General features: G+C 55.0%; 1 protein-coding gene across 10 annotated transcripts in view; it reads right to left on the bottom strand.

The window, feature by feature from the left end:
• Positions 1-1,098: 1,098 nt before the first annotated feature.
• The window catches only part of TNS1 (tensin 1), a 68,612-nt gene continuing 45,184 nt past the window's right edge, over positions 1,099-24,526 (bottom strand). For 2 of the 10 annotated variants that reach the window (XM_062607766.1, XM_062607767.1), the window contains 16 exons: positions 24,063-24,143; positions 20,054-20,232; positions 19,657-19,795; positions 17,242-17,334; positions 16,131-16,166; positions 12,550-12,724; positions 11,030-11,892; positions 9,583-9,669; positions 8,793-8,924; positions 8,271-8,363; positions 7,642-7,719; positions 7,468-7,539; positions 7,219-7,387; positions 6,908-6,976; positions 6,528-6,560; positions 1,099-5,500 (listed from right to left, as the gene is read on the bottom strand). In XM_062607766.1, the coding sequence (XP_062463750.1) occupies positions 5,356-5,500; positions 6,528-6,560; positions 6,908-6,976; positions 7,219-7,387; positions 7,468-7,539; positions 7,642-7,719; positions 8,271-8,363; positions 8,793-8,924; positions 9,583-9,669; positions 11,030-11,892; positions 12,550-12,724; positions 16,131-16,166; positions 17,242-17,334; positions 19,657-19,795; positions 20,054-20,232; positions 24,063-24,143 (2,444 nt within the window). In that variant the 3' untranslated portion in view covers positions 1,099-5,355. The remainder of the gene's footprint in view (positions 5,501-6,527; positions 6,561-6,907; positions 6,977-7,218; positions 7,388-7,467; positions 7,540-7,641; positions 7,720-8,270; positions 8,364-8,792; positions 8,925-9,582; positions 9,670-11,029; positions 11,893-12,549; positions 12,725-16,130; positions 16,167-17,241; positions 17,335-19,656; positions 19,796-20,053; positions 20,233-24,062; positions 24,144-24,526) is intronic. The other 8 variants (XM_062607770.1, XM_062607773.1, XM_062607771.1 and 5 more) reach the window with 6 other exon arrangements.

Here is a 24,526-nt window from a genome sequence, read left to right as displayed (position 1 = left end):
CAGAGGACAGCCAAGGCTGGCAGACGCCAGGTACCTCCCAAGGTCCTGTGGTGCAGCTGGCTCGGAGAGCACATCTCCATAGTTCCACATCTATTGGGGGGGGGGGGGAGAATCCATCCCATCTCCTCCCCCCCTTCCTTTTCACTCCTCTTGCCTTTGCCTCCCTGCACAAGCCCCACAGCATGGGGTCCCCATGCGAGCAGCCCCCTCAATCCACCCATCATCCTGCAGCTATTTTATAGAAAGGCAGGAGGTATTTTTAGTGCTGCCGGCTCCTGGGAGAAGCTCTGAGCCTCTGAGCCGCAGTAGTGCTGGCGCCAAGGAAACTGCCGCTGCTCTGGCTGATATTTCTTGTATAATTAAACTCAATCCATCCCAGGGGCTGGGTCTTGGCCACCAACTCAGCGAGGAGGGGAAGGAGTGGAGCCAGAGAGCCAGGGGCTAAGGGCTGCGACAGATGCTGGGAATCGTTTTGCGAACACTGGAAACACCAGGCGTTTGAGGCTTTGGGGAAAGTTTTGCCAAGCACAGGGAGTAAGATGGCTCCAAAAGGGGCAGGGAAGTGGGAATTAATGGGAGCAGAGCCCAAAGCAACACCTTGGCAAAGGACTCCATACCAGCACCATCCCATCCCACTCCCCTGTGGGAGATGGCCTCAAAGGGGATGTCCACAGCTGGAGAGATGGCACCTAAAGGCAACCTGGGAGAAAGCAACAAGATCTGAAGGGCACCCAGTGCCTGCAGGGCACGCTGGAGAGATCCCTCCTGGTAAACAAAAGCCCAGGCTGGAGCTGGAGCCATGTAGGAAGTCTGGGGGCTGTCTGGTTAGCCAGCATCTGGTGAACACAAGCTGCGGCTGGAGGCTGACAAGCAGCAGCACAACCCCTCCTTCTTCCCACGCCCACCACCCGGTGTCCGTCTGGGGGCCCCAATCTGCCATCGAGGAACAGGGAACAACAGCCCAGAGAAAACACGGCACCCGCCGGGGTACAGGGTTGGTTTGTGGCTGGGTTTGGTTTCCCCCATGCAAAGGAACAGAGCATTTATTCCTGGGTCCCTTCAATACATGATACACTTCCAGCGACCCAGACACCAAGCTGGCTTTCCAAGCAACAGTGTATTTTATATAACTGATTTCTTTTTTTGTTGTTTTTACTTTATAAAGCCATACAATGAACTGCAAAGAATCTGACATCTGTACAATGGGAAGACAACAGCGGAGTCACATTCACACACGGACAGGGTGCGACCGAAGTCATCCTTACACGCGCGACAACATTATGGGCACAAAGATACAAATATAACGTGGGTTTTCTTTCTTTCCATCTATAAATACACAGAAATGGGCAAGTCTAAAAGTTTGAAACTGTTCATTAACACTGATTAGCAAATAAATCTGTAACGTTCCCAAAGTAACGAAGACAACAACAAAAAAAAAAACACAAATAACACGGCGGTACAGGAACTGCCAACAGAAACGTGGGGTTGCTTCCTTTTTTTTGTTTTTTTTTTCCTTTTTAAGGAAAATAAAAAATAATAATTAAAAAAAAAAAAGAGTAACCCCAAACCAACCTCGCAATTTGCAAAACAAACGAACGAAATGAAACAAGCCCCTGCGGGCTCCTTTGCTGTCTGATCTTCCTGCCTGCTCCAACGGGAAAGGCTGCCTTTTGTTGATGCTGCTGTCTGGGGTTTTGGGGCAACTGGTTTCTTTACCTGCCTGACCTGCTGGGTGGGGATTTACTTTGCACTTCAGTTCAGGCAGTTGAACTCACTGGAAAATTGATGCCTGGAGGCTGCGTTGGGTTTTTCTCCCTACCTGGTTTGTTTTCCATGTGTGGTTTGACCAGGGGGCAGCCAGCTAACGTTGCATCCAGAGCAACCCCAAACTTTGCTCAATTTATGTGCTTAAACCCATAAGCCCACAGTCTCCACTGGCAATAATGACACGGATCAACCCTCAGAATATCTCCCAGGAGGGAGCCCAAGGCAGCACCACTGAATGGGAAACCCACATGCTGAAAAGGAAGCCCACATTTTGCACATTGTGGGCACTACAATCTGCGACAGGTAGCAAATGACACACCCCACCCCCCAAGAGCATTTCCCAACAAACAGTAACATCGACAGCAAAGGAAGGATGGATGAGAAGGGGCTTCTCCAAAGAACCAACACAAAAAGGGCACATACAACAAATTTACACACGCAAAAAAAAAAATAAAATATATATGTGGGGAAAAGTGCGTTTTTAAGGGTATCTTTGGCAAGAATATATGCAGTTCTTTGTGCAGGAAGGAGGGATATGTTTGTGTGTGTGAGCGAGAGAGATACCATCCGGCTGCTGACAACGGCAGTGTGATTACAATGAAACATATGCTGGGCTTAACTCGCACAAGCTTGAATCTCAAATACCATGACTGCATTTAAAAACCAAAGAAAAACACAATCGTTTCTGTCCCTTTCATAAGGAAAAAAATATCAACACTAGATCCCTGCCAGCCCTGGGACCTGGGTGATCCTCAATGCCAGCTGACGGACTCTCCCTGGGACAGAAAGAGTACTTACACCTAGAACTGTAACTTAAAAAAGGATATAAAGGGGGGAAAAAAAAGTGCCTTTAAAAGGAGCTGACAAACACCCGGCTACGTCATTGGAAGGTGATTAGCTGTGTGTTAAAAAAAAACAATAGAAACGGACAATTTTGTTAGTGTTTGAGATTTGGATATGGTCTAAGTCTTCAACTAGTGGGTTAGTGGGGAAGCCGTGAGCGGCTCAGGGCCCGAAGCAGGCGTGATGCCATTGGCAGGTATCTGCTGGGGTCAGCTTTTACGTGACATCTCTAGGGTGCTTAGATCTGCTTTGTTTTTACGGGGAGAAAAAGAGGAATGGGAGTTTCAAGCACCGTTTTCTGAGGCAGCAGATTAAAATAAAATTACATTATTATCATCTCTTTTCTTAGCAGTGAGAAAACCGAGTCTGAAAAATAGAGGCTTCCAAAAAATATATCTTTATATATCTAAAAACACAGTGTTTTCTCTAATCGGTGAATGGCAGGGTGAGGAGATTACGGGTGAGATCATCTCTTATCTCGCTTGAATTTCACAGAAGGAGGGAAACATTGAAAATGAAAAGGCCTCCACATCCATGCGGCCAGGGAGCTGGGAAGGTGGAAAGCCTCCCCGGGACCCCCCATCCCACCACTGTCTCGCAACCAACTCCTCACTACGCATCCTCTCAGATTCGCTCCAGTACATCTGAACAGCTTCCGTCTGGGCACCCGCGCCACTCATTCCCCCACGCACACACACACATGCACACGTACATGCACACTGGTCACACACACGTCGCCCCGACTCGGGAGGGGGGCCCCGCGCCTCTTCCCCCATCCGTATTTTGCCTTGCTCTGGACTTTCTTTAAACGTGCAAGTGTTTCCCCGGGGCAGGGGAAGGGGGCGGATATAATGGGGGAGATATGATGCGCAGAAAGCAATATGGCAAAAATAAATATTTTTGGAGTGTGAATTTAACCTTTTTTTCCTCCTTAAAATTTCATTAGCTTACAGCATGGCATCAGTATAGCTCGTATATATATTATAGCTATCAAGGCAAGGGTGTTCCAAAGGAGAAAAACTCTCCAGTGGGGAGGGGCTGCAGTGCTGTTTCTAGTTTTTGGCCCCAGTAGACTATCTGGGCCACTTTGCACTGAAAACTTCTCCAAAAAAGCTCTTGAAGGAAGGGGGACGAGAGGGGGATATTTGCAGAAGAGGGCTCAGCAATGACCCCGCAGCTCCAGCCAGAACATGCCTGTGGCCCCAAACCTGCACGTGCAACTGAAGCATCCTCTGCCCCCTCCCCAGCTCCACGGGTGGGGACCTCTGCCTACTGCCCCCCAACCATGTTTCCCCCCTCCACAGCAGCACAGGAGCCCTTCACCCCTCTTGCTCCCTGACTGACACTCCTCACCTCCCAAAGAAAAGGGAAAAGCTGACAACACTGAAGCCGCTGCAAAACTACAGTGCACTCAGGGGCATGAGCCTCCAGCCAGACAGTTTTGAGGGTACATGCATGCCAAGCAGGGTGGCTCTCAGAGGACCTGTTACCTCCCCACTGAGCCAAAGTTACCCAGCAACCGCGGGTCCTTTCCTTTTTTTTTTTTTGCAATTTTCTTCCTTCTTTTTCTTTTTTTTTAACGTGGCCTCCAAAATAAAAGGAGAAAAAAGCGCCTGAATTAACTTGCAGTCATTCGCCTTTCGTGCAACTTGAACGTCCATGCAATTTAAAAACCGCTTGCATGTCTCCAAAGAGATAGGGGTAGCCACGGGTCAGCTGCTTTGCACAGGGAACCCACCTGTGCCAGCATCCGCTATTATTATAATTATTATTATTACACTGTTTTTCTTTCCTTTCTCTTTTGTTTTGTTCGGGTTTTGTGTTAACGTGCGACAGGCCGCAGGAGAAAACCGCCAAAGAGGACTAGTGATGGGAGAGGATTAGTGTATCCTCTGGGGAGGCTCCGGGGGAGCATCTGCCTTCCCGACGCACGGGGCAGCAGGAGCCCCCACACACCCCCTCACATGTGGCAGGCACGAGCACTCTGGGGAGGTGGGGAAGTGCCGTGACCCCCTCTCCGTGCGGGCTCACAGCAGCTCACCTGCGACCAGCGCTGGGTTCTGGGTCAGCAATGGAGGTCAGCCCATCGCTGAGCTCCCCAGGGACAGGACGGATCAGGACCAACCCCCCCCACACACACCCCCAGCAACTTGCCAGGCTACCAGCAGGTTTCAGGAGAACCAAATGGATAAGTGAGGACCCTCCACTGCAGTGCAGCCGGGCAAGGGAAGGTTTCCGAGAGCATCTCCTCCAGTGTCCCACAGACCCAGCCATGTTGTTATCTCCTACGGGTCATTTCAAACACAAAGCAGACGTTCGCTGATGGAGCTGCTGGGATGAAGCATGGGTTTTGCTGGTTGTCTTTTTTTTTTTTTGCCCAGATGGAAAACAACCAGTCATGGTCTTGCATTTGGTCTCAAGTGGATGTCAGGACCATTATGCCGAAAGCCTTCGCTTTGGTCACCTTCCCTGCGGTGGGACATGCATTCTGTCTGGCGTGACTTTGTGGTTCTCTTACATAGGTGCGTGAATTTGGTTGCTCTATGTGTGTGTTCGGCTTGTGTTGAGTTTTTAGGGGTTCCATTGGCTTTTAGGATTTTTGTTGTTTGCTGTTTTCCTCCAGAATTCCAACCCTTTTTTTTCCCCCAATTCACTTCCCTCTCCCACAATGCACTTCCTCACACTCCTTCTCGGATCAGCTCCAAGTCCTTCTCCAAAATTCAAGAATCACCCGCAAGCACCAGCTCATCTTTTCTGGCTGGAGCCAAGCATGACCCTGGAGACAAAGTTGACAATGGCTGCAGCTGGCTGGTCTGGGTCCAGCTCGGCAAAGAGATGGCAGATGTTGTCTGTGGTGCTCCCTTGCTTCCTGGCCACAAAGCCAAAGAGCCTGGGTGTGAAGAAGACAAGAGGCTCAGTGAGGTTTGCCAACATTGCTCACCCAATGACCACCACCACCCTCTTCCAGCATGGTCTTGTCCACCTCTTTAACACCCACCTCACACAACACAAAGGGAGACATCCCAAAGCAGACTGCATGAAGACCCATCTATTCTTCCCTTTGTTGTAGTTCCCTTGAAGGCCAGCACTGTGTTTCTATCAATTCTTGGCCAAACCCCCCTTGCTCTGCTCATCCCTGCCACCGTCCCCCCATAGGCCATCCCCAAGAAGGAGGATCACAGCATTGCCTTGGTTTGTGTGATGACTCCTGAAACCACAGGGGTGTGACAGGCTGTCCACTGGGGCAGACCTGGTGTGAGAGGAAGGCCATATGGGGACAAGGGGAGCTGGGTGAGACCATGTGGTTATTTCCATCTCTGTCCCCCAGTGAATAAAATGTCCCCTTTTTATTTTAATTAGAACGTGCAAACTCAAGTTATAAATACAGGGGAACAGAATGTGAAACAGGCCCAGGCCGTGGCATTTCTAATTGGAGAGGGGAAATATCCCAGCAGCTGGACCTCCTAATAAAAACCCCTTTGCTAACACAATGGCTAAAATTAGTGGGAATTTGCCCCTGGAAATGGGATCAGCCAGCAGCTCTGTACTCCTGTGGGTCAGAACAAGGAGGACAGGAGGAAAGGAGGAAAGGAAAGACCTGGCTGGTGGCTCACAGGCCATCAGCATAACCTCTGGCTCTGCTCCACAAGCTAGCTCCCGCAGGCTCCTCTGGCAGTTTCCAGTTTGCTCCGTTCAGGAGGAGCCATGCCTGCTCTAACTGGGAATTTGGGGATGAAAGATGCTTCCCGAGTCCTCATTCTTGGGTGAAACATTCCTTCAGCGAGGAGCAGAGCTCATGTGACAGATAGCCAAGAGGCTGCCCTGCATGGTGCATCACCCAGCCAATGCTCAAACACAAGTTGGAGCCACCCTGACACCCTGGGAGGAATCGGCTGGGAAACACAGCAGATACTTACTTGGCTGGGCCGCTGCCATCAGTTTTAGTCCACCTGCAAGGAGAAGAGGAGGTGTGAGGGATGGTGCATCCTGCCCCCCACAGAAACAGGGCCATTATAGGGGCCACCACACCAGTGCTGGAGGGCCAGCCTGGCTTTGCACAGGCTTGGCTCTGTCAAAAAAAACCTGTTGCAGCTCTCTCCCAACATGAAGATGCTTAGAGACACCAAGAAGTCACCAGAAGTGGTGTTGCCCCACAGTATCCAAGGGGACCATCAATCCCTGCTCTCCACAGAAGCAAATGGGACAGAGCAAGCAAAGATCCTGCTTCAAGCAGTCAGGAGCCTGGGGGAAGGAAAGGGACAGGGGACATGTGCTTGCTGCAGGTTAGGGCACTCACTTTCGTTCCTGGGGGTCCAGGTTGCAGAATGTGACGGTGTTGAGGGGGTAGTGTCGTCGGAAGAACAACCTGAAACACAAGGCAGGGAGTGTCAGGGCCAGCGAGCCCCCACCTCTGCCCCACCACAGCCCAGCCCCATCAGAGGGACACTCCCATAGGTTTCCCTAGGATGTTTCAGGAGTCAAGGACAAAGCCCAGCCCTGCCCATGACCAGGTTCATGCCACCCAAGGACATCCTTCATCAGCACACTCCCTGGATCACAGTCCCATTGGCTCTGGAGACCCAGGGCCGTGGCCATGGGGACTCTTACTTCCTCTGGTTGTCAGTTAAGGTGATGCCTTGTGCGGAGACTTTGAAGTGGACGATGGTAGCGGTGGGTGTGGGGTCAGCCACCAGCGTCTCAGCTACAGCCTTTGCAATAGCCTGGGGGCCTGTCAGTGACTCCATCTCCACTGAGTTGATGAAGAGGACATTGCAGGCTGGAAAGGGAGACAGCAGGCATGGGGTCAACCACTGCTCCAAGCTACATTGGCCCCCATGACATCCCCTCTCTACTCACCTGCGCCCTGTTTGAGGAGGTCTGTGGGTGAGTTGGTGGCTGACGTGGTGTCTTTCTTTTCCTCCATGGGATCTAGAAGACATGGGATAGTTACTGCTGCTCCCTGCTTGGAAACCTACCCCATCCTCATAGGCTGTGGGGGCAGACGTAATCCCTTCTGGCCTTGGCTCTTACCTCGGTCAGGAATGACCAGCTTGCAGGGCAAGGCCAAGGGCATGATGGAGTGCTGGTACACCAGAGCTGAGAGACAGCCTGGGGAGAGAGGGGAGATGATAAGCATGGGGCTGGGAACATGGGTTTCCCTAGTGTTAGGACACTGTTGCTCCAGATGGATGGGAGCAGACTTTTTTGCTGGATTTCTTCACTGTTGTCCTAATGCCACACATGGCAATTCCTCTTACTGAAACCATCACGCCCACGGAGGGCTCAGGGAGGTAGCAGATATGCCAGGGCCATGTTAGGAACAGGAATGGGGCAGAGGTCCTAGTGCAGTGCCTTGGAGCACATTAGCCATGGGATAAATGAAACAAGATGAGGAGTCCCTGCCCTCCACCCTGTCCAGCAGTACCATTTTTCCTAACACATGCAGAAAGGTATGTATCCATGCATACAGGCACATTTGTGTGCACTCATTTGTATGCATGATCCCTGAGGCTCCAAATGCCCACAGGGCTTGGTTACACAGGGACAAGTAATGCAGTGGGGGCTCTCCCAGACACCTCACAGCTCTGCTTTGATAGTCCAGCATAGGCAAGGCTCCCCCAACCCAACCCCACATGTAGTAGCACACTAGGTGCACTCACCAAAATTGGGCTCGTTGGGGCATCCTTTTAGTTTCACACCCCGCGGGCTGGTCTCGATGAGGAAATGTCTCACCAGCTCATTGGTGATGTCTCCTGGGAAGAGATAGAATGCCCTCACACCACAGCCACTCTTTGTCAACTAATACTCTGTAGCCCCACACAGAAACCAGTGTTCCAGCTCAAGGGAGGGGTCCCTACCACTCAGCACACCCTCCTCAAATCCAGCCCTTTGCATAGCGTCAACCCCAAGCCAGGCTCCCTTATGGTGCTGGTGGGCTGGGGAGGATGAGCCCATTTCACTATAGCAAGCCCAAGATTCAGATGCCCCAAGCCCTCCACAGCTCAGGGTAGAAGGTGCCTGGTGCTTCCCTGTGCCCTGGGAGGGGAGGGCTCGGAGGGAGGGATCCTGCGACATCAGCACATATCCAAGGGCACAACTGGCTCAGCAGACACAGCTGCCCTCTCGCCCTGGCCAAACGATGGAAAGCATCTCAGCGTGGGATGGAGAAGGGAACACAATACCTTTCTTGTTCTGCTGCATGACCGTGGGAGGTGGAGAAGCTACTTTCATGGCAAGGCCGTAGGCTCCCCGGAAGGAGTGGCTGTCTCGGATGATGAAAGCCCCTGGCTCCCTGTCCTTCAGCAATGCAATGGCTGCAGGTGAGAACAGCAGACCTCAGAGCCAGCATAGTGAGAGCCAACATGACCTCCAAAACCAGTAGGCGTGGGTCAGGACAGGGCATCCTGGCCCCATGGCCTTGCAGTAAGACACTGCAATGTTATTGTCCCCCCTGCACATCTGTGGATGGGGGTCTCAAATGGGTTTGTGGCCAGGCAGGGGCTCAGGTACCCCCAGGTCCACTGCCTTTGTGTGCACATCCATTCCCACCCAGCCCAGCTCTGAGCAACTGAGCACTGGAGAGCAGGCAGGGACCAGGGATCAAATGCTGGAACCATGTCCCTGAAGATACCTTACCTCCTCCTTGTTCTCCCCTCCTGTTTTAGCCATATCTCCAAGACCCCTCTGAGCTCACTCAGTTCAAGAGCTGAGTGCTCTGCACCCCAAACTGCATAGATCCACTGCATGCTGCAGGGACCAGTGCTCCTCCACCAAGGGGAAGGCTGGGGTGAAAGCCTGAAGCTGAGCTGGACTTCAACCCCCCTCTGCAGCAGTCTGAGCATCCACAGTACACCCTCATTCCTCATCCAACCCCTAAGGGAAATCTTTACTAATCTCTGTGATCCCAGATACACCCCAACTCCTGACCATGGCTCACTCAAACATATGCTTTGCCCTGTGCCATCTACCCACCCTGCTCCCTGGAGATCTCCGGTTTGTACCAGTACTTGGAAGTGTCCTGCACAAACTTGACATTGGCACGAGTCTCAGGGCTGATGTCTGCAAGGAAGGGAAGACGAGAAAAAAGTTAAAAGATGCTTATCTGAAACTCCACATGACTTTTTTAGCAGATCTAGCTAAAGCATTAATACGTCTACCTCCTTTCAAACCCAGAACATTGGTTTAACCTCAACCCAGTCCTCCACACCCAGAAAGGCTGACCATCACCTGGAACTTATGGGGACTGCTGCACATCTAAACCTAAATCCAAGCACAAGAGCCCTTGAAGGGATGTGCATGTGATGAGTTTCTTTGCCACACAGCCAGAAACAAAATAGGAATTAACCATTTTAAAGGGAGCTGGCCAGGTGAAATGAAAGCTGTTGGAGGAGACTATGTCCAAGCAAGAGGGTGGTGGGAAGATCTGACTTCAGAGGACCTTCACTGCTCTCTAATGTTCAAGATTTGGCTCATCCACCCTAAAAATAAATCCTTCCCTGACCTTTGCTCTGTGCAGAGGAACTGGACAGGTTGACCTACCCTGGGGAAAGCAGCCCCAGCCCTACCCTGCTTCACTCAGTGCCCATCAATAGCCCAGCCCTGACGGGAGCCAGTCCTCTGGCCCTGAAGCTGTTGCTTTGCTGGGACAACATTTCCAACCACCTGCTTGCCAAAAAGCCCAAGCAAAGAACTCAGAGGGCCAGACAGTATCTCTGCTGAAGACGTGTTATCAGCCCTCTGCAAGCTGGTCACCTTCAGAGGGAGGGGGGCTCGCTCCCCTCCCCAGCCCACTCTCTAATGGTTACAAGTATTAATTGCTCATGCTTCCCCACTGGGAAAGATCCCCAGCCACGGGGAGTCATGGGGCTGGGGTGGGCGCCAGCGTGCTCACAAAGGGCTGCCTGCTCGGCAGTGAAAGCGGCCCGGCCACCGGAGCCACTGCTGCCCCACAGCTTTATTCCCCTGATTCTATCAGTCCGATCTTGGCGTCACCAAGGTGTCCTGTAACAGAGCCAGCAAAGGCGTTCTAGGCGCAGTGGCATCCAGGGCACAGCACACCATTTGAAATAAGGAGGCAGAGCCACAGTGGGGTCTCAGCAGGGTAAAGCCTGGTGGGAACAGGTCCAAGAGGTCAACGCATCCCCACGGCAGAGAAAAGCTGCCTCTGGGTGCTTTGATCTCCCTGTACACAACTCTGGGCGCTGCTTACGGCAGCGATGTCAGGTCTGTGCTCTTCCTGTTTGGATTTGCCAGAAAGCACAGGAAATGGCCCAAGCCGGTGCCGCCGGTGTGCGGATGGGCAGGAGGGGTAAATCAGGAATCAGCTGCAACCGCTTCCCCACTGGCTGGTGAGGAGGCGAAGGGAAGAGAGCCCTCGGCAGGGCAGGGGGATGCAGGAACCTCCAAAGGCATCCCTTACCTGGCATGGAGAGCTTGGAGAAGTCCGGCAGGGTGTGGAAGGTGACAGCACTCCCACCGCTGGGGCTGGACATGCCACTGGAGAGGGGCGAGGACGCCTTGCCATTGACAGTGGCGTAGTTGGGGAGGCTGTTGGAGCGGTCCCCAGCCGACATCCGCCTCTTCTCCGGGAGCGCGGGCTGCGGTGTGGGGCTGCCCTGGTGGTACGCAGCCGAGTCCGGGGAGGAGGAGTGCGGCGTGCTCGTGCCAGGGTAGTACGCCGGTGAGACGGGGAAGGATGGCGTGGAGGGAGGCTGGTAGCCAGAGGAGCTGCTCTGCCGGGACAGTGTTGGGCGCCTCTCATCTGGGCTGGGGTAGCCATACAAGGGGCTGCCGGGGGGGACAGCTGCGGTTTGATGCCTGGCCAGGCTGGGGCTCCCCGGTGAGGCCACCAGGTTGCCATGGGCTGCCACAGCATGTCTGCCCAGCCCGGGGCTGCCAGGAGCACCGCTCATGCCAGGATTGACAGCTCTTCGCCCGAAGCCGGGACTGGGTGGCGTGTTGGTAGCCACTGTCCGGTGCAGGGAGCGAGGGCTCCCTGGCAGGACGTGAACTCCTACCACATTGACCTGTGGTTGCGGACGAGCTTGGGGGTCTGGCTGGAGGGCAGCTCGGCTATCGGGGTAGTCAGGGCTGGAGTACGACGAGCCCAGGCCCCCACCTTGGACCGTTGCAAGGGAAGACGGAGATGAGTTTTGGTAGCTGCTGTGAGCAGAAGGCATCTGCGAGCTGACAGGTGACCGGTAAACAGGCTCGATCGATGCATGAGGAGGTGTAACCGTGCCATGGGGGCTGCCATCTGAGGGGTAGCTGTGGAGGGAGGTCCTGAGGAGAGATGAGAAGGAGGATTCAGTTCCACTGGTCATTAATGCTGCTGGCTGGCACACTCCTGTGAGTGGTGCACAAGGAAACTGAGGCACTTTGATAGTGAGCTGCTCAGCTGTTCAGAGGCAATGGTAGGATGCACCCTGTCAGCTGCACAGAAGCAGCTAGAAGCAGCTTTAGTTCCACCATGCATCTCATTTCCCTCTCAAAACACAACTCTCCGGGAGACAGAGCCTTTTTCCAGCTCCTCTAAGAAAACACCCAAATAGTTCCTCCCTGCCAGCCTTGCCAGGCTAGGCTGATGCAGTACACCTCACGGGCAGGGTGGAGAAGGGACAGGGATGGTGGCTCCATCACACCAAAGGGGCTCAGCCTAACTCAGTGCTAGGGTTAGCAAAGACCTCATCTCTTCTCCCACCCCAGGGGCCAGGTTCCCATCAAGACGCTGCTGAGATCTATTGACCAGCAAGTGATAACCAAGTGACCCAACTTTGTGTTGCCAGGGCACTGAACCAATGGCTGACCAGGACCCCTAAACCTTACATGCAGAGACAGGGGCTCTTGCAAAGGCAATTTCAGTGTGGGAGCAATCCTGTGCACCCGGCAGAGTTTGACCCCAGCCCCACAAGCCCCGAGGACCTGCTCCCAGTGCCTTACCCGTCCACACTGTGAATGGGGCTGCTGGTGGAGACAGGGCTGGGGGCAGTGAAGGAGTTGTTGAAGGCGCCGTTCCTGGTGGGCATCTCTGGGCCCACGGGCTGGGTGGTGGGCAGGCTCCCTCCCCTGCCTGTCGTGGCTGTGCGGGCCACGGACTCAACGTAGCTCCTGGGCTCTGTGGCAAAAGAGAAGAGGAAACAGATGAGCACACAACTTTCTTTGGGAGAGGCCCATGCCCTTCCCGGTATCCCCATTTCAGCCAGTGAAGCTGCTTGGACTGAGCTCCTCCAGCTCCACATTTCCTCCATCCCTCCTCCCACAGGGGCTATGCAGAAACACATGGTTCATCTGGGCCTTTAGGTTGCTCCAAGGGGTGCTTGAAGATCCCAGCCTGGGCACAGGGAGGGGGGTCATGCCCACCCCTTTTCCTGAGGGGACCAGAGCACATGAGACCACAGTTCCTTCCAGTGCCACAGCCCCTCCACGCTGCTCTTGAGTCAGTGCCCCTCCTTGCCTGGGATGCCACACAGCATACGTTGTGCTCCCTGCTCATCTTCAGCCCCCAAAAATAGAGCCAGTGACACTGCCCAGCCTGCGCTGAGTCACGCGGGACTGATGATGATGACCTGTCATCCCTGCCCTGTGCAGCCCACCTCTGCTAGCCACCTCCAGCAGCAGACCAGAGAGCAGCTCCAGATATTTCCACTGCAGCATCCAACACAGTCACTCCCAGCTCAGCTTGAAACTGGAGCCCACGAGCATGACCAAGAACAGCAATTTTCCTTTGGAGCTGCCAAGCTGTCCCGTGCCAGGAGCAGTGGGCTATGCTGGCCGTCACCAGCCACAACAGCCGCCAGACCCAGCCTTCCCTCCTCCCTTTCCCCTCTGCCTCCTGCTCCATCCAGGCTGGTCCCCATCCCTACGACAGCCCTTCAGCCCCACCAAAAGCTGTGCTGGAGGAAGGGACTGCAGCTTCAGTCCTGTCCCCTACAGCTGTGTAACACCTCAGCTGGTATGTGCCACCCACTGCCTCTGAGCTGGGGCACAATGTCCTAAGCAAGACCCACTGGCATCAAACACTATGGGCTGGGCATCCTTGCAGGTACCCTGGCTCCAGGCTGGCCATGCTTGAGGCAGTTCTGCTGTAGTAATTAGCATGACAAACGTTACTGTTATTATCATTATTATTAATATTATTAGTCATAACAGCCAGGCTCTGGCTAAGTCCGCCAGCAAGCCAGCTTGCTCACAGTCAGCAATGCCAATGCACAGCTCCATGCTCAATGCCAGACTGGGGGGCTGCAAGGAAAAAGACAGTCACAGGTCTCCCTCCCTCCCCCGCAGCATCTCTGTGCCGTATCCACCTGCAGAAAGAGGAGGATGAGTCCATCCTTTGGGCTGATCTCCCTGCCCAGCCCTGCTCAACCACCCCAGAAAAGATTGGAGCCAAAAACCAGACCAAGGACCTCAACATGGGCTGGGTACCAGCATCCAAGGCAGCATGTGTAGCTCTGAGTGACAGGGATGAAGCACTGCCCAGGAGGATGCCCAGGGCAGCTGCGAGAAACTCACTGCTGCCTCGATAATTAAACTAATTTCACAGCTACTCACTTTTCTCCCCTAGCTGCCCACCCCAGACTAAAATTAGCCAGAGAGCACGTATGAGTCAGCCTGCAAGAAGTTAAGACCAAAGGACTGCAAAAATACCAGCCCCTCCTGCAAAGGTGGGGGCTGAAGCAAGGCAGGAGATGAGGGCTGAGGGAGGGGGGACAGCATACGTGTGCCACAGTGAGGCATGTAACCATGAGCATGGGTTGAAGTCGATTGGTTCAATATGGAGAAAAAAAAAACGAGGAAGTTTCAAGGCAGGATTTTTTTAGGCTGAAGAATCTGATCTTGCCTCCTGGTGGTTTCTTGGAAGAGCCTCCGGAGACGGGAAGACGGTGGGAAAATAGAGAGGCTGTGAGTCACCAGGGAGGTGGGTAGTGGTTTGAGAATGCTGAATCCAAGCTGGGCTGCCACTCGGGCCAGGAATCACCAGTGCTGCAACTGCGCAGGGCATTTGTAAAGCCTCCTCGGAGGTGGCAGCCAGACCCCAAGCTTCTGCACTGCCAGAGCATCCTCCAGCCCGAAGCACAGCCCAGCAATGCAGGCTGGGATCTGCTGAGCAGGGCCTGGCAGGGCAAGGATCCTCTGAGCTCTGTGCCTGGGTGCAGAGGGTGCTAAGTCAAAGCTTTGTTAAGACAAAACGCAGGTCCCGCCTCAGGACTGCAGATTTAACGCCCCCAAAGCCATCATATTATTAGAGGATGAAGCAAAGCAAGAGACTGGTAGTGGCCACTCAGCTTTGGCAGTGTGGGGTCACTGGACATTTTTGCTCTGGATCAACCACCATGCAAGCAGCTGAGTGCCACAGGAGCAGCGAAGCAATGCAGCCTGAGCTCCTAAGGGTTTGGTGAGTAGGAGAGGCGATATTTGGGTGTTTGGAGGCTTAAAGCTGGACAAAAATGGTAAATCTGGGGGGGACCTAGGAGGGAAATGCCTGGTTTTATCACAGCTTTTCATCCTTCAATGCACCCAAAAAGCCATCGCTGAAAAATCAGCTCTGGAAGCAGAACATTTTCTTCAAATAAACACTTCCTTAAATATTATACAACATAAAGGTTTGGGTTATGTGCACCGAGGAACTCCCAAGCAGAAATGCTGACAGCTCCCTGAGCCACGAGAAGCATCACAAACTTGCCAAAAAGAGACATCCCCTCCCCAAAGCCCATATTAAACATACAGTTCCCCATTCTGGCCTCAAGGGCCCGAAGTTTCATTAAAAAAGAAAGCAAAACCCAACTGTTAGATTGCACGTGGCACTCCAGGGAATCACACCCGCTCCCAAAGCCTCCGTCCCCTCCAGGAGACCTAGAGCCACCCCAGAGCACATGTTGTCTCCTCCATCAGCACAGCCACTCCTGAGCTGACGTCCCACATCAGCCTCATCCTTGGCATCCAGAGGGAGGCGCAGCCCCGGGACAGGCGAGGTGGGGGGGGGATCTGGACAGCTTCCCTGCTGAAGGAGTATATGCACCGACCGCCGGCGCTGTGTCGCTGCCCGGCTGCTGAGCCGGCAGCACGCTGGTGGCCTCTGAGCCTGCTGACCTTTTGTGCTGCACTTGGGTTTATTTTCGCTCCGAACAGCAGCAGCAAAGCCAGAAGGGGAGAGCAGGAGCCCAAAACCGGGGTTGGTGCTCCCAGCCCCTGCCAGGCTCATCCGAGGCTGGCCACAACATGCCAGCATCCCCAGCATGCCACCAAGGATGCCCTACACCGACAGAGTTCTCAGCCCACATGGATGATTGCCACCCAACATGACAGACCTCCAGGTCCAATTTGGACATCAGAGAATCCAACCACGACACAAGACATGATGTTCCCCTTTTCAAAAGGAAGCAGATGGACAAGACTCAAGCTCCCACATCCCCAAGGAACAGTGCAGGGAAGGCTGCTGGCACAGATAGCCAGAGCCTGCTCCGAGCAACAGTCCCAACAGTGAGGTAAGAGAAGAAAAGAGAAAGAAAAGCCTTTCTTACCTTCTCCAGAGTCACCGCCCACCTCCCCTTCTACCTCTGGGAGATGGAGGGGCAGGGGAGCAATGGGAGTGGGAAGAGGAGGATGAAGGAAGGTATGAGACAGAAAGAGAAATCAGAGTTAAACAGCTTTGCCTTGCTCAGGCAGGGGCTCACAGAACACAAAGGAGAGTTCCACACCTCCCCAGCACTGCACCTCAAACTGGACCCCTGGTCTCAAACACCCCCAGGGTCCACCTGGGAATTCCAAAGACAATGTCCATAATCTAGAAGGCTGGTTTTGGTGGGGAAGAGGAACAGCCAAGCAGGGCACCACCATGAAGGGCTGCTGCGACAAGTCCAGCAAGCACCAAGAAAGCATCGGCTTGACCTTGGGGGGAGACCAAAAAGGGTCTGGAATGGGTTGCCCAGGGAGGTTGTGAATGCTCCATCCCTGGTGGTGTTCAAGGCCAGGTTGGACGAAGCCTTGGGTGGCATGGTTTAGTGGGAGGTGTCCCTGCCCATGGCAGGGGGGCTGGAACTTGATGATCTTAAGGTGCTTTCCAACCGTAACTATTCTATGATTCTTGCTGGGCGGGCTCAGCCAGGACTCATGCTCCCCAGGCTCAGCCAGGGTTTGGGGATGTTACACTCAGCCCTGAGATGGTGCAGGAAGGGGCCCCCGTGCTGGGGAGCAGTGAGGTCTGGCTTGACAGGCTGCTCTGGGATGCATCCACAGGACAGCAGGGCCTTTGCACCCAGGGACCCCTCTTCGGAATGGAGAGGGCTCTGGACACTGTTCCAGCTGACAGGCCTGGCTCCTGGAAAGCAAACCTTCTCCAGCTGTGCTGGGGAGGAGGAGGATGGAGGGGGTGAGGGAGGGAAGAATATGAGGCTGGGCAGGAGGGTTATCCACCCTCCACCACTGAAGACCCTGCTGGGATGAGACCCCGGGGCAACACTGACATCCCCCCACCCTCACACCAGAGTCCCCAGAGGTGACAAAGACTCCAGGGCCCTCTGGCCCCAAAAGGGGGTGCAGAAGTGCCTTCTCCAGCCAGGGGACCTTTCCATGGGTATCTTCACAGATACCCCACACCCCCAAACCACACGCAGCCCCCCTGCCCACACTCACCTCCCACCGGATGCAGCAGGATCTCAGCCGGGTTGTGGGGTTTCAGCCCCAGTGCTGAGAGCGGGGTCTTCGCCAGGCCGGGGGGAGAGCGCACTGTCAGCATGGGGAACACAAGAGCATTAGTAGGGGGGAGGGAGGTAAGACTTCAGAAAGGCTGGAGCTGCCCAAGGGTTCAGACCCACCGACCAGCTGCAATGGGGGATTGCTGGGATTGCTGTCCTTGCATAAAGCAATGCCCCAGAGAAGGACATGGATCTCCCTCTCTACTTAGGAGAGGGCACAGGGCAGGAGGTGCCTGAGAACAAGCAGCCTGCCATTACCGCAGGGCTGGCAGGAGAGAAAGGGGGCAATTCCCACCAGGGCAGGCCCAGACCCCATCTCCCAGCACCGTCCCCCTAAGGAATGGTCCCACCATGTATAAAGGCACAAAGCCTCTTTCATTGCCCCTATGCAAGCAGCCATCCCCCTACCCCTTAAACCCACGTCCACTTATCCCCACATCTGGCTGAGCTGGGACCAGGCTGTCCCAGAGCAGCTCACTACCCCCACAAAAGGGACAGCAGGACTGCTGCTCCCCCCCACCCCCACGTTCAGAACAGCTCAACGGGCGGGTGAGGATGTTCACACGTAGCATGTTCCCTGAGTGGTGGCAATGAACACATGAGGTCTGTACCCCTGTGCCCATACATACATACCAGGAGGAGCTGCATATGTACATATGGCTATGGTATGGATGCACTGTCAGTGTGGGGCAGCAGGGATTCATGGGGCAGGGCCAACCTCCCCCACCAAATGTGACTCTTCTCCCCTCCTTGTCCCATCTCCCCAGTGCTGCATGTCCCCACACCAGTGGAGACACCAGGTCTCATCTCCAGCTAGAGGGCACATCCCTCCTCCAGCATTTGAACGTCGCTGACTGACAGCACAGGCACAGTGCCTGCAGCGAGGCCAGGAGGCAATGGGTGGTGGGAGCTCCAGAGGAAAGCCAGACCCGAGCCCAGGTCCCCTTAGCAGCCTGGGACCAGAGCAGCAGAGCAGCCAAGTCCCTGGGAAACCAGACAGCAGCACCTTCCCCAGTGGGTGTCCCACTTCCCCACATCTGGTCAGCCACAAGCCACGATGTCAGCTCACACCTCGGTTAGCTGAAGAGTAGCAGGGTCCTCCCAAGGACAGGAATTGTCCTGGGACCATCATCTCCCCATGGATGGGAATCACTTCTGTATCCCACCAGTGGCACTTTGGCAAAGCCTGCAAGCTGCAGCTTCAAACTTCCCAGGCCTCCCCAGCTGGCGTTGGATAAGAAGCACTGCCTCTGGGCCACGTCCCCAGCCAGGCTGTTCCTCTCACTTCTGCTAGTGAATCATCCCCCAGAACAAGCCACTGTCCCACTGCCAAGGAGCTGCTGCCCCAGGGCCAAGCTCTCTGTCCCCTGGAACAACAGGGCCATTTCCGAGCTGCCAAGCGCCTCAGGGATGCTCCCACACTCCTGTCACTGCATCCCATGAGACCAGGCTCAAACGTCAGGGGCTTGCACAGAAGGAAGGAACAGCAGCAGCACAGGACAAAACAGCCTTGAGCTCCACAGGCTGAGCTATGGGAGGCACGATGGCCCCATCACGACCTTATGACCAGTACGTGGCATCAGAGGGGGCTGCACCCAGCCCCAGCCTTAGAGCATCCCTCAGCTTTTGGCCCACAGAAATGGGGGGCTGGGGGGACTGCTGCCTTTTTTATGAGTTTCCCAGTTGCCCGTCTGCTCTGTTGCACTGGTCTAGCCCAAGTTCTGCTGTGCTGACTTGAGGCTGCTCATCAGGGTTTATCACTTGAGCCGGTCACACAAACCCGGTCCACACAAACCCACCACAGCTGTGCAGTCAGGGTTAGTCAGAAAGCAAGTATGCCATGCCAGAGGCAGAGACAAGCTGCATGCAGAGGGCTGACATCTCCCACACATTTCCCCCTCCTGCCCTTGGAACAGCGAGGAAGAAGTAGCACGGCATGTGAGGGTCTGCCTGAGCTCCCTCCTGGTCTCGAGTCCTGCCTGCCTCCCTCCCAGTCGCCTGCTACTGGAGCCTCCCTGCCTCTCTCGCCATGCCAGTAGGAAAGATGGGGAGGTTCAGGATCAGGATGGGGTGAAAGGATGCTCTCTCCTTATCCCACCTTGGGATCCCATCCAAGAAATGCCCCAGCGAGTGGAGGGTAGGAAAAAGCTGAAAGGAGGGTACCAAGCATGGGATGCTGATGGCAGCGGGATGCGGATGGCAGTGTGGAGTGGTGGGATGCAGAGGAGAGAAGAGGAGTGATTAACGTGGTGGTGGGTGTCTGGAGCCCGGAGCTGTCTGACCCTTGGTGAATTTCCGGCTTGCCGAGAGCCACCCACCGAGCCCCAATGCCTCCCGGAGCCGCAGAACTTACAGGGATCAGAGCAAGGGGTTTGTGGTGAGACAGGGAAGGCTGGGGTGGGGGGAGAAGTCTCACCGCCGCTGGAGGGTGGGCTGGTGGGGGAGGCACCCTCCATCTCTTCAAAGGCTTCTTTGTAGCTGTGGAGGTGAGGCTGGAGAGAGCAGGAGAAAAGGGTCAGTCCTGTAGCTATGGTGGGCACAAACCTCCAGGAAACTCCAGGGAGGGAGCAGAGGAGGCAAAGGGAAAGTTTCCACTTACTCCCTGCTAGCCACCACCCCAAAAAGCAACACTGACCCCCAACCCTCCAGGATGCTGCAGATGCTAACCAAGCTTTCTACCTCCCTCGAGGCTTCTGCCCTCCTCATCAGCCACCCCACCACTGCAGCATGCCCCCCCCACCCCAGCACACCTCTTTGGGCCTCCCTCCGGGGTTGGCCGCGATGGTGCTGACCACCTCAGGCGAGAGGACGGTGGGGCTGCGGGGTGAGCTGGGCTCTGGGGAACTCTTCTCATAGTGGCTGTTGCTGGGGGTCTGCTTGCGGGCAGGGACCACACTCTCCTCCGGGGGTTTCTCCTGGGACTGTACCCCTGCAGAGCAAGCACAGAGTGGGAGACTGGTGAGGAGCTGCTGGCTGAGATGGGGACCAGCAGGAGATGCTCCGGGGCTGCTCTGAGAGGTTTCCCCTGGGCTGTGTGCCCTTACCCGGCAGAGATGGCAGCTTCAGCACTCACCTGCATCTAACCCCTGGACCAGCACAGCCAGTTGTGAGCTGAGGCAGATACACCCTACAGTGGTGGCTCAGCACCAAACAATAAGGCAAGGCAGGGTTATGGCTTGTGGCTGAATCACTACACTAGCCCTCCCAAGCATCATAAAACTTGGGCTCAGAGACAACCCCCAGCAGTGGGTGTAAAGGGCATGAGCATCCTGTGAGCAGCCCAGGCACACAGAGCTGGGGAGGACCAGGACCCCTCAATAACATCACAGTGGCAGAGGAACAAATCCTCCAGCAACAGGGCAGCCACGTTCAGCTGCATTGCTGCTCCACACCCACATATAGCTTCAACCACAGCAGAGAAAACACCTGATTTTGTGAGTCCTCAAGGCAGAGGGAGCACTGGGTCAGCACAAAAGACCCCAACATAGGGATGGTGCAGGGAAACCCAACAAATCACTGCTGATCTACTACCAGCACAAAGTCTTCTTAAAAAGGAAGACCAAAATCTCCTCTCCATCTCCCCCTAGATCTCCTTCCCAGACCCCAGTGCCAAGAGCCACCAGTGCCCATAGCCTGGCAGGGGGGCAAAGAAAGGAATGAGTAAGTCACTGCAGGAAAATGGATTTCTTCAGGCTGTCAGGGTCTAATACATCCAACTGGTGATCCCCATGGGCTGGGACAAAGCCCAGGAATGGGGACAAAAGTGGCACAGGGCAGGGGGGCATGGAGAGTTGGGATAAGGGGTGCAACCCCAACTTTCCCAGCACCCAGCAAGCAGTGAAACACACTCTCCACCCCATCTTGCCTAATGAAGAGGTTAATTAGGGCTCACAGACGATGGTGCTGGCTTCGATGCAGGGGAACTGTGCAGAACATCACAGGCACAGCAGGAGCCCACTTCTCCCTGGGACCCTCCTAGCAGCGGGGTGACCCCTGGTGTCAGCCCCATCAGCAGAAAGACAGCACTGTTCGCCCCACCTTTCCCACGGAGCCAGGGAGCGCTCACACTCCCCTTGGCCAGCACATTGGGGAAAAAAAAAAAAAAGGAGAAAAAGGGATTAAAAAAAAAAAAAAAAAGGCCAGCATCACGCTCCAGGAAATGCACTTTTCAAACACCAACTCCTTTCCCACGGGCTGGTGGAGGAAAACCAGCCATCAGCTGCTTCCCCTTGCTCCCTGGTGGGACCCACGCCTCACGCCCACTGACCTCCCCTCTTCACCGCGCCGCTCCGGCACCCTGCACTGGGGCTCTGCCGGCCCCAGGGAAAAGGCTCAGAGCGGGTGAAGGGCTGGGAGCAGGACAGGGAAGGAGGTGTCCTGGGTGCATTTCTAAATAGTCAGCCCAGGGAACAGAGGCAACAATAAACCCGTCGCTCTGGGGGGAGAGGCGGCCAGGCTGCGAGGCAGGGGACCTGAGCCAACGGGGCCGGCTCCAGCCGCGGAGGCGGCCTGGAAAATTCCACTAAGAGCAGCTTTGAAACACAACTCCCGATCCCTTCTGCAGGTGTTGGCCGGCGCAGGGCATGGACAATAAAGAAGCCCGTGGAGGGGACAGGGGGATGGAGAGGGTCCCTGGGAAGCCACCCTGCAGGCATGGCCAGCATCGCACAGGGCCACCCTATATCTTTTGCCCTGATCTTTGCTTTAAGGCAATGAAGCCCAGAGTTGCAAGCACAGGGAAGAACAAAATGTTTGGGAAAATAAACACTTATTTTTTTGTCCTACCACACTGTGCACTATGGGGTATCCTGCACGCTGCAGGAGCATCACCAGAAGCATCCCTTGGCCCATCCCAAAGTGAGCTGCAGGGACCAAGCACTGCAGAGAGGCAGGGTCTGACTCCTCAACCCATGCATGCCTGCCTTGTTTTACATTTTCCATCTGGGAAGCACAGACAGCAGCTTGTCAGAGCCCAGCTTTCAGTGCACATCACACATCTGCAGTGTGAGATCCCCTGCTCCATCCCTGGGGCTGCACATCACCCAGCTGCAGTGGCCTGCATGTGGCCCACTGGGACACCCAGGAGCTCACCAGGTTTTGGCTGCTCCACTCCCCAGATATGGAAAGCAACCAGGGCTGAAGGGAGGGGAGGGAGGAGAGGGGGAAAAAAGGGACTCATTGTTCAGAAGCAGAGAGTGGGAAATTTCATGGGCCGCCCAGAGCAAAGCCTGGAGGAAACCCAGGCTCTAAGCACGGTTCCCCCAGCCCCCCGGGTAATTTATGGGCTGGAAACTACGCTTGGAAAACAAACTCTCCTTTCTCCCGCTCAGTGTGCCCCCTCAGCAGAGGTACAGCCTCTCTTAGCCATGGTACCACCACCACCCAAGGATGCCCTCCCTGGCTGTGGAGGAGGGGTTGTTTGCCATCACAAAGGGGGAATAGCAGCCTTCACCCCCTCCTTACCCTCACTCCTCTGGCACTTCCACTCCTTCTGCTGCCCATTTAGCTCTGTAACCTGGCAGCAACCCTCCCCCAGCAAGGTCCTGCCCTTGGACTCAGCACAGCTCTAGGGCTGGGGAAGGGCAGGAGCACAACAGCAGGGGAGGAGGAAACAGGAGGGTAGTTTTGTGGCTGGGGAGCCAGATTTCTAAGCAAAATCAGGAGGCAGCTGCTTTTTGGATATGAGATGCTGGAGCTACTGCCATGCAAGAGCTAGGTGATACCCCCACAGTGCAGAAGAGAGGGCAAACCAGCATCCCATGGCCCTTGGGATGTGGCACCCAGCACTTTTCCCTGGGACACGTGATGCCCAGGGAAAAGAGAGGTAACAATTTGCTCCCTGCCTGCACGAGGAACAGCAGCAGACATTGCCCTGTACCTCTCTCCATTGCCTTGTACCACTCCACACGAGAGCCCAACTCAACCAGTCCCACTGGGCACAGACACTTCTACTGCCCTACACTTCCCAAACTGACCAACAGAAACAGGCATGACAAAATACCTTACCCTGTCCTGAGGGCTGGGAGGGCTCAAACCTCTTTGGTCCTCCTGGGGAGAAACCCAAGCTGCTAGTGGGGAGAGAAAGGTCACCCAGAATGCTGGTGACTCCCCAGCCCACTCTTTGACAACAGCCCCTCTCTATCCCCCCTCCTTCTGCTCACCTTGGGACAAGTGGGTGCAAACCAAGCACCCATCAGGGACCCAGCACCCACCACTCAGGGCAGACTCATCTCCAAGGAGCAAAAGCCCTGGGGCCTGTGAAGCTGTACCCCAGCCCTTGCCTCACTGAGGGGTGAGCTACAGCCAGGGCAAAGCTTGGCAGGGATGGAGCAAGGGTCTGCATCTGGCCCAGGAGTAGAACCCCACCAGAGAGCAATGCCAGGTTTGGATGAGATGCAAAACCAAGTGTGGTGGGCAGAGGAGGCTGTACCCAGGGCCAGGGGCTTCCCCATCACTGGGAAGGCTGAGGGGAACCCTGAGCATCACTCTGCTGAGAAAAGGAATCAGTCCTGGAGATCGATATAACCCTAACCCTAACTAACCCTAACCCTAGTTAGATCTGGGGAATGGTCTCCCAAACCTCCCTCCATCACACATCCATGCAACACACGGAGCACTCAGCATGCAGGGGTGTGGAGGAAGGAGAAAGGAGAAAGAAGGGAAAAGGAAGGATGAGAAGGAAAAATGGAGGACAGGGAAAAAGAAGGGTGGATAGGGAATGTTCAAGGACAAAGAAGGAGGGAAGTGGAATGAACAAACCAGAGAAGGACCGTTGCTTGTTCAGAGGAGGACGGGGGACTTTGGTGCTCTTGTTGAGGTTCCTGAGCCTGGCGTTGTACTCTGCCAGTGTACCAGGACAGGGAGTGCAAGGAGGTGGGAGGTCACAGGGGGCAGACACAGTCACCCATGGGGAGAAGGAGGGGGTATACAGGACAAATGCCACGAGATACAACAGGGACACAGAGAGAGAGAAAACAAGAGAAAATATTAGTTGGGCTCCAACACATGAGCCTGGGGTTGCCTGGTGTCCAAGGGAGCTCAGACCCTGCTTGGAGCTGCTTTCCCATCACCTAAATCACATGGCTCCAGGCACCACCACTCAAACCCACATGGGAAATCAATGGTGGCTCCCAACCACACATAGCCTTGTGTTGTGCAATGCCACAAATGCCATCACCATCTCCTTGGGGATGGCACCATATCCAAGCCCCTCCATCATGGGA

The sequence above is a fragment of the Pezoporus occidentalis genome, unplaced genomic scaffold, assembly GCF_034315485.1.
Source record: "Pezoporus occidentalis ecotype Australia unplaced genomic scaffold, CSIRO_AGI_Poc_V1 ctg126, whole genome shotgun sequence".
Taxonomy (NCBI): Eukaryota; Metazoa; Chordata; class Aves; order Psittaciformes; family Psittacidae; genus Pezoporus; species Pezoporus occidentalis.
Note: the sequence above shows the minus strand (reverse complement) of the source record. Positions and strands in the feature narration are given on the sequence as shown.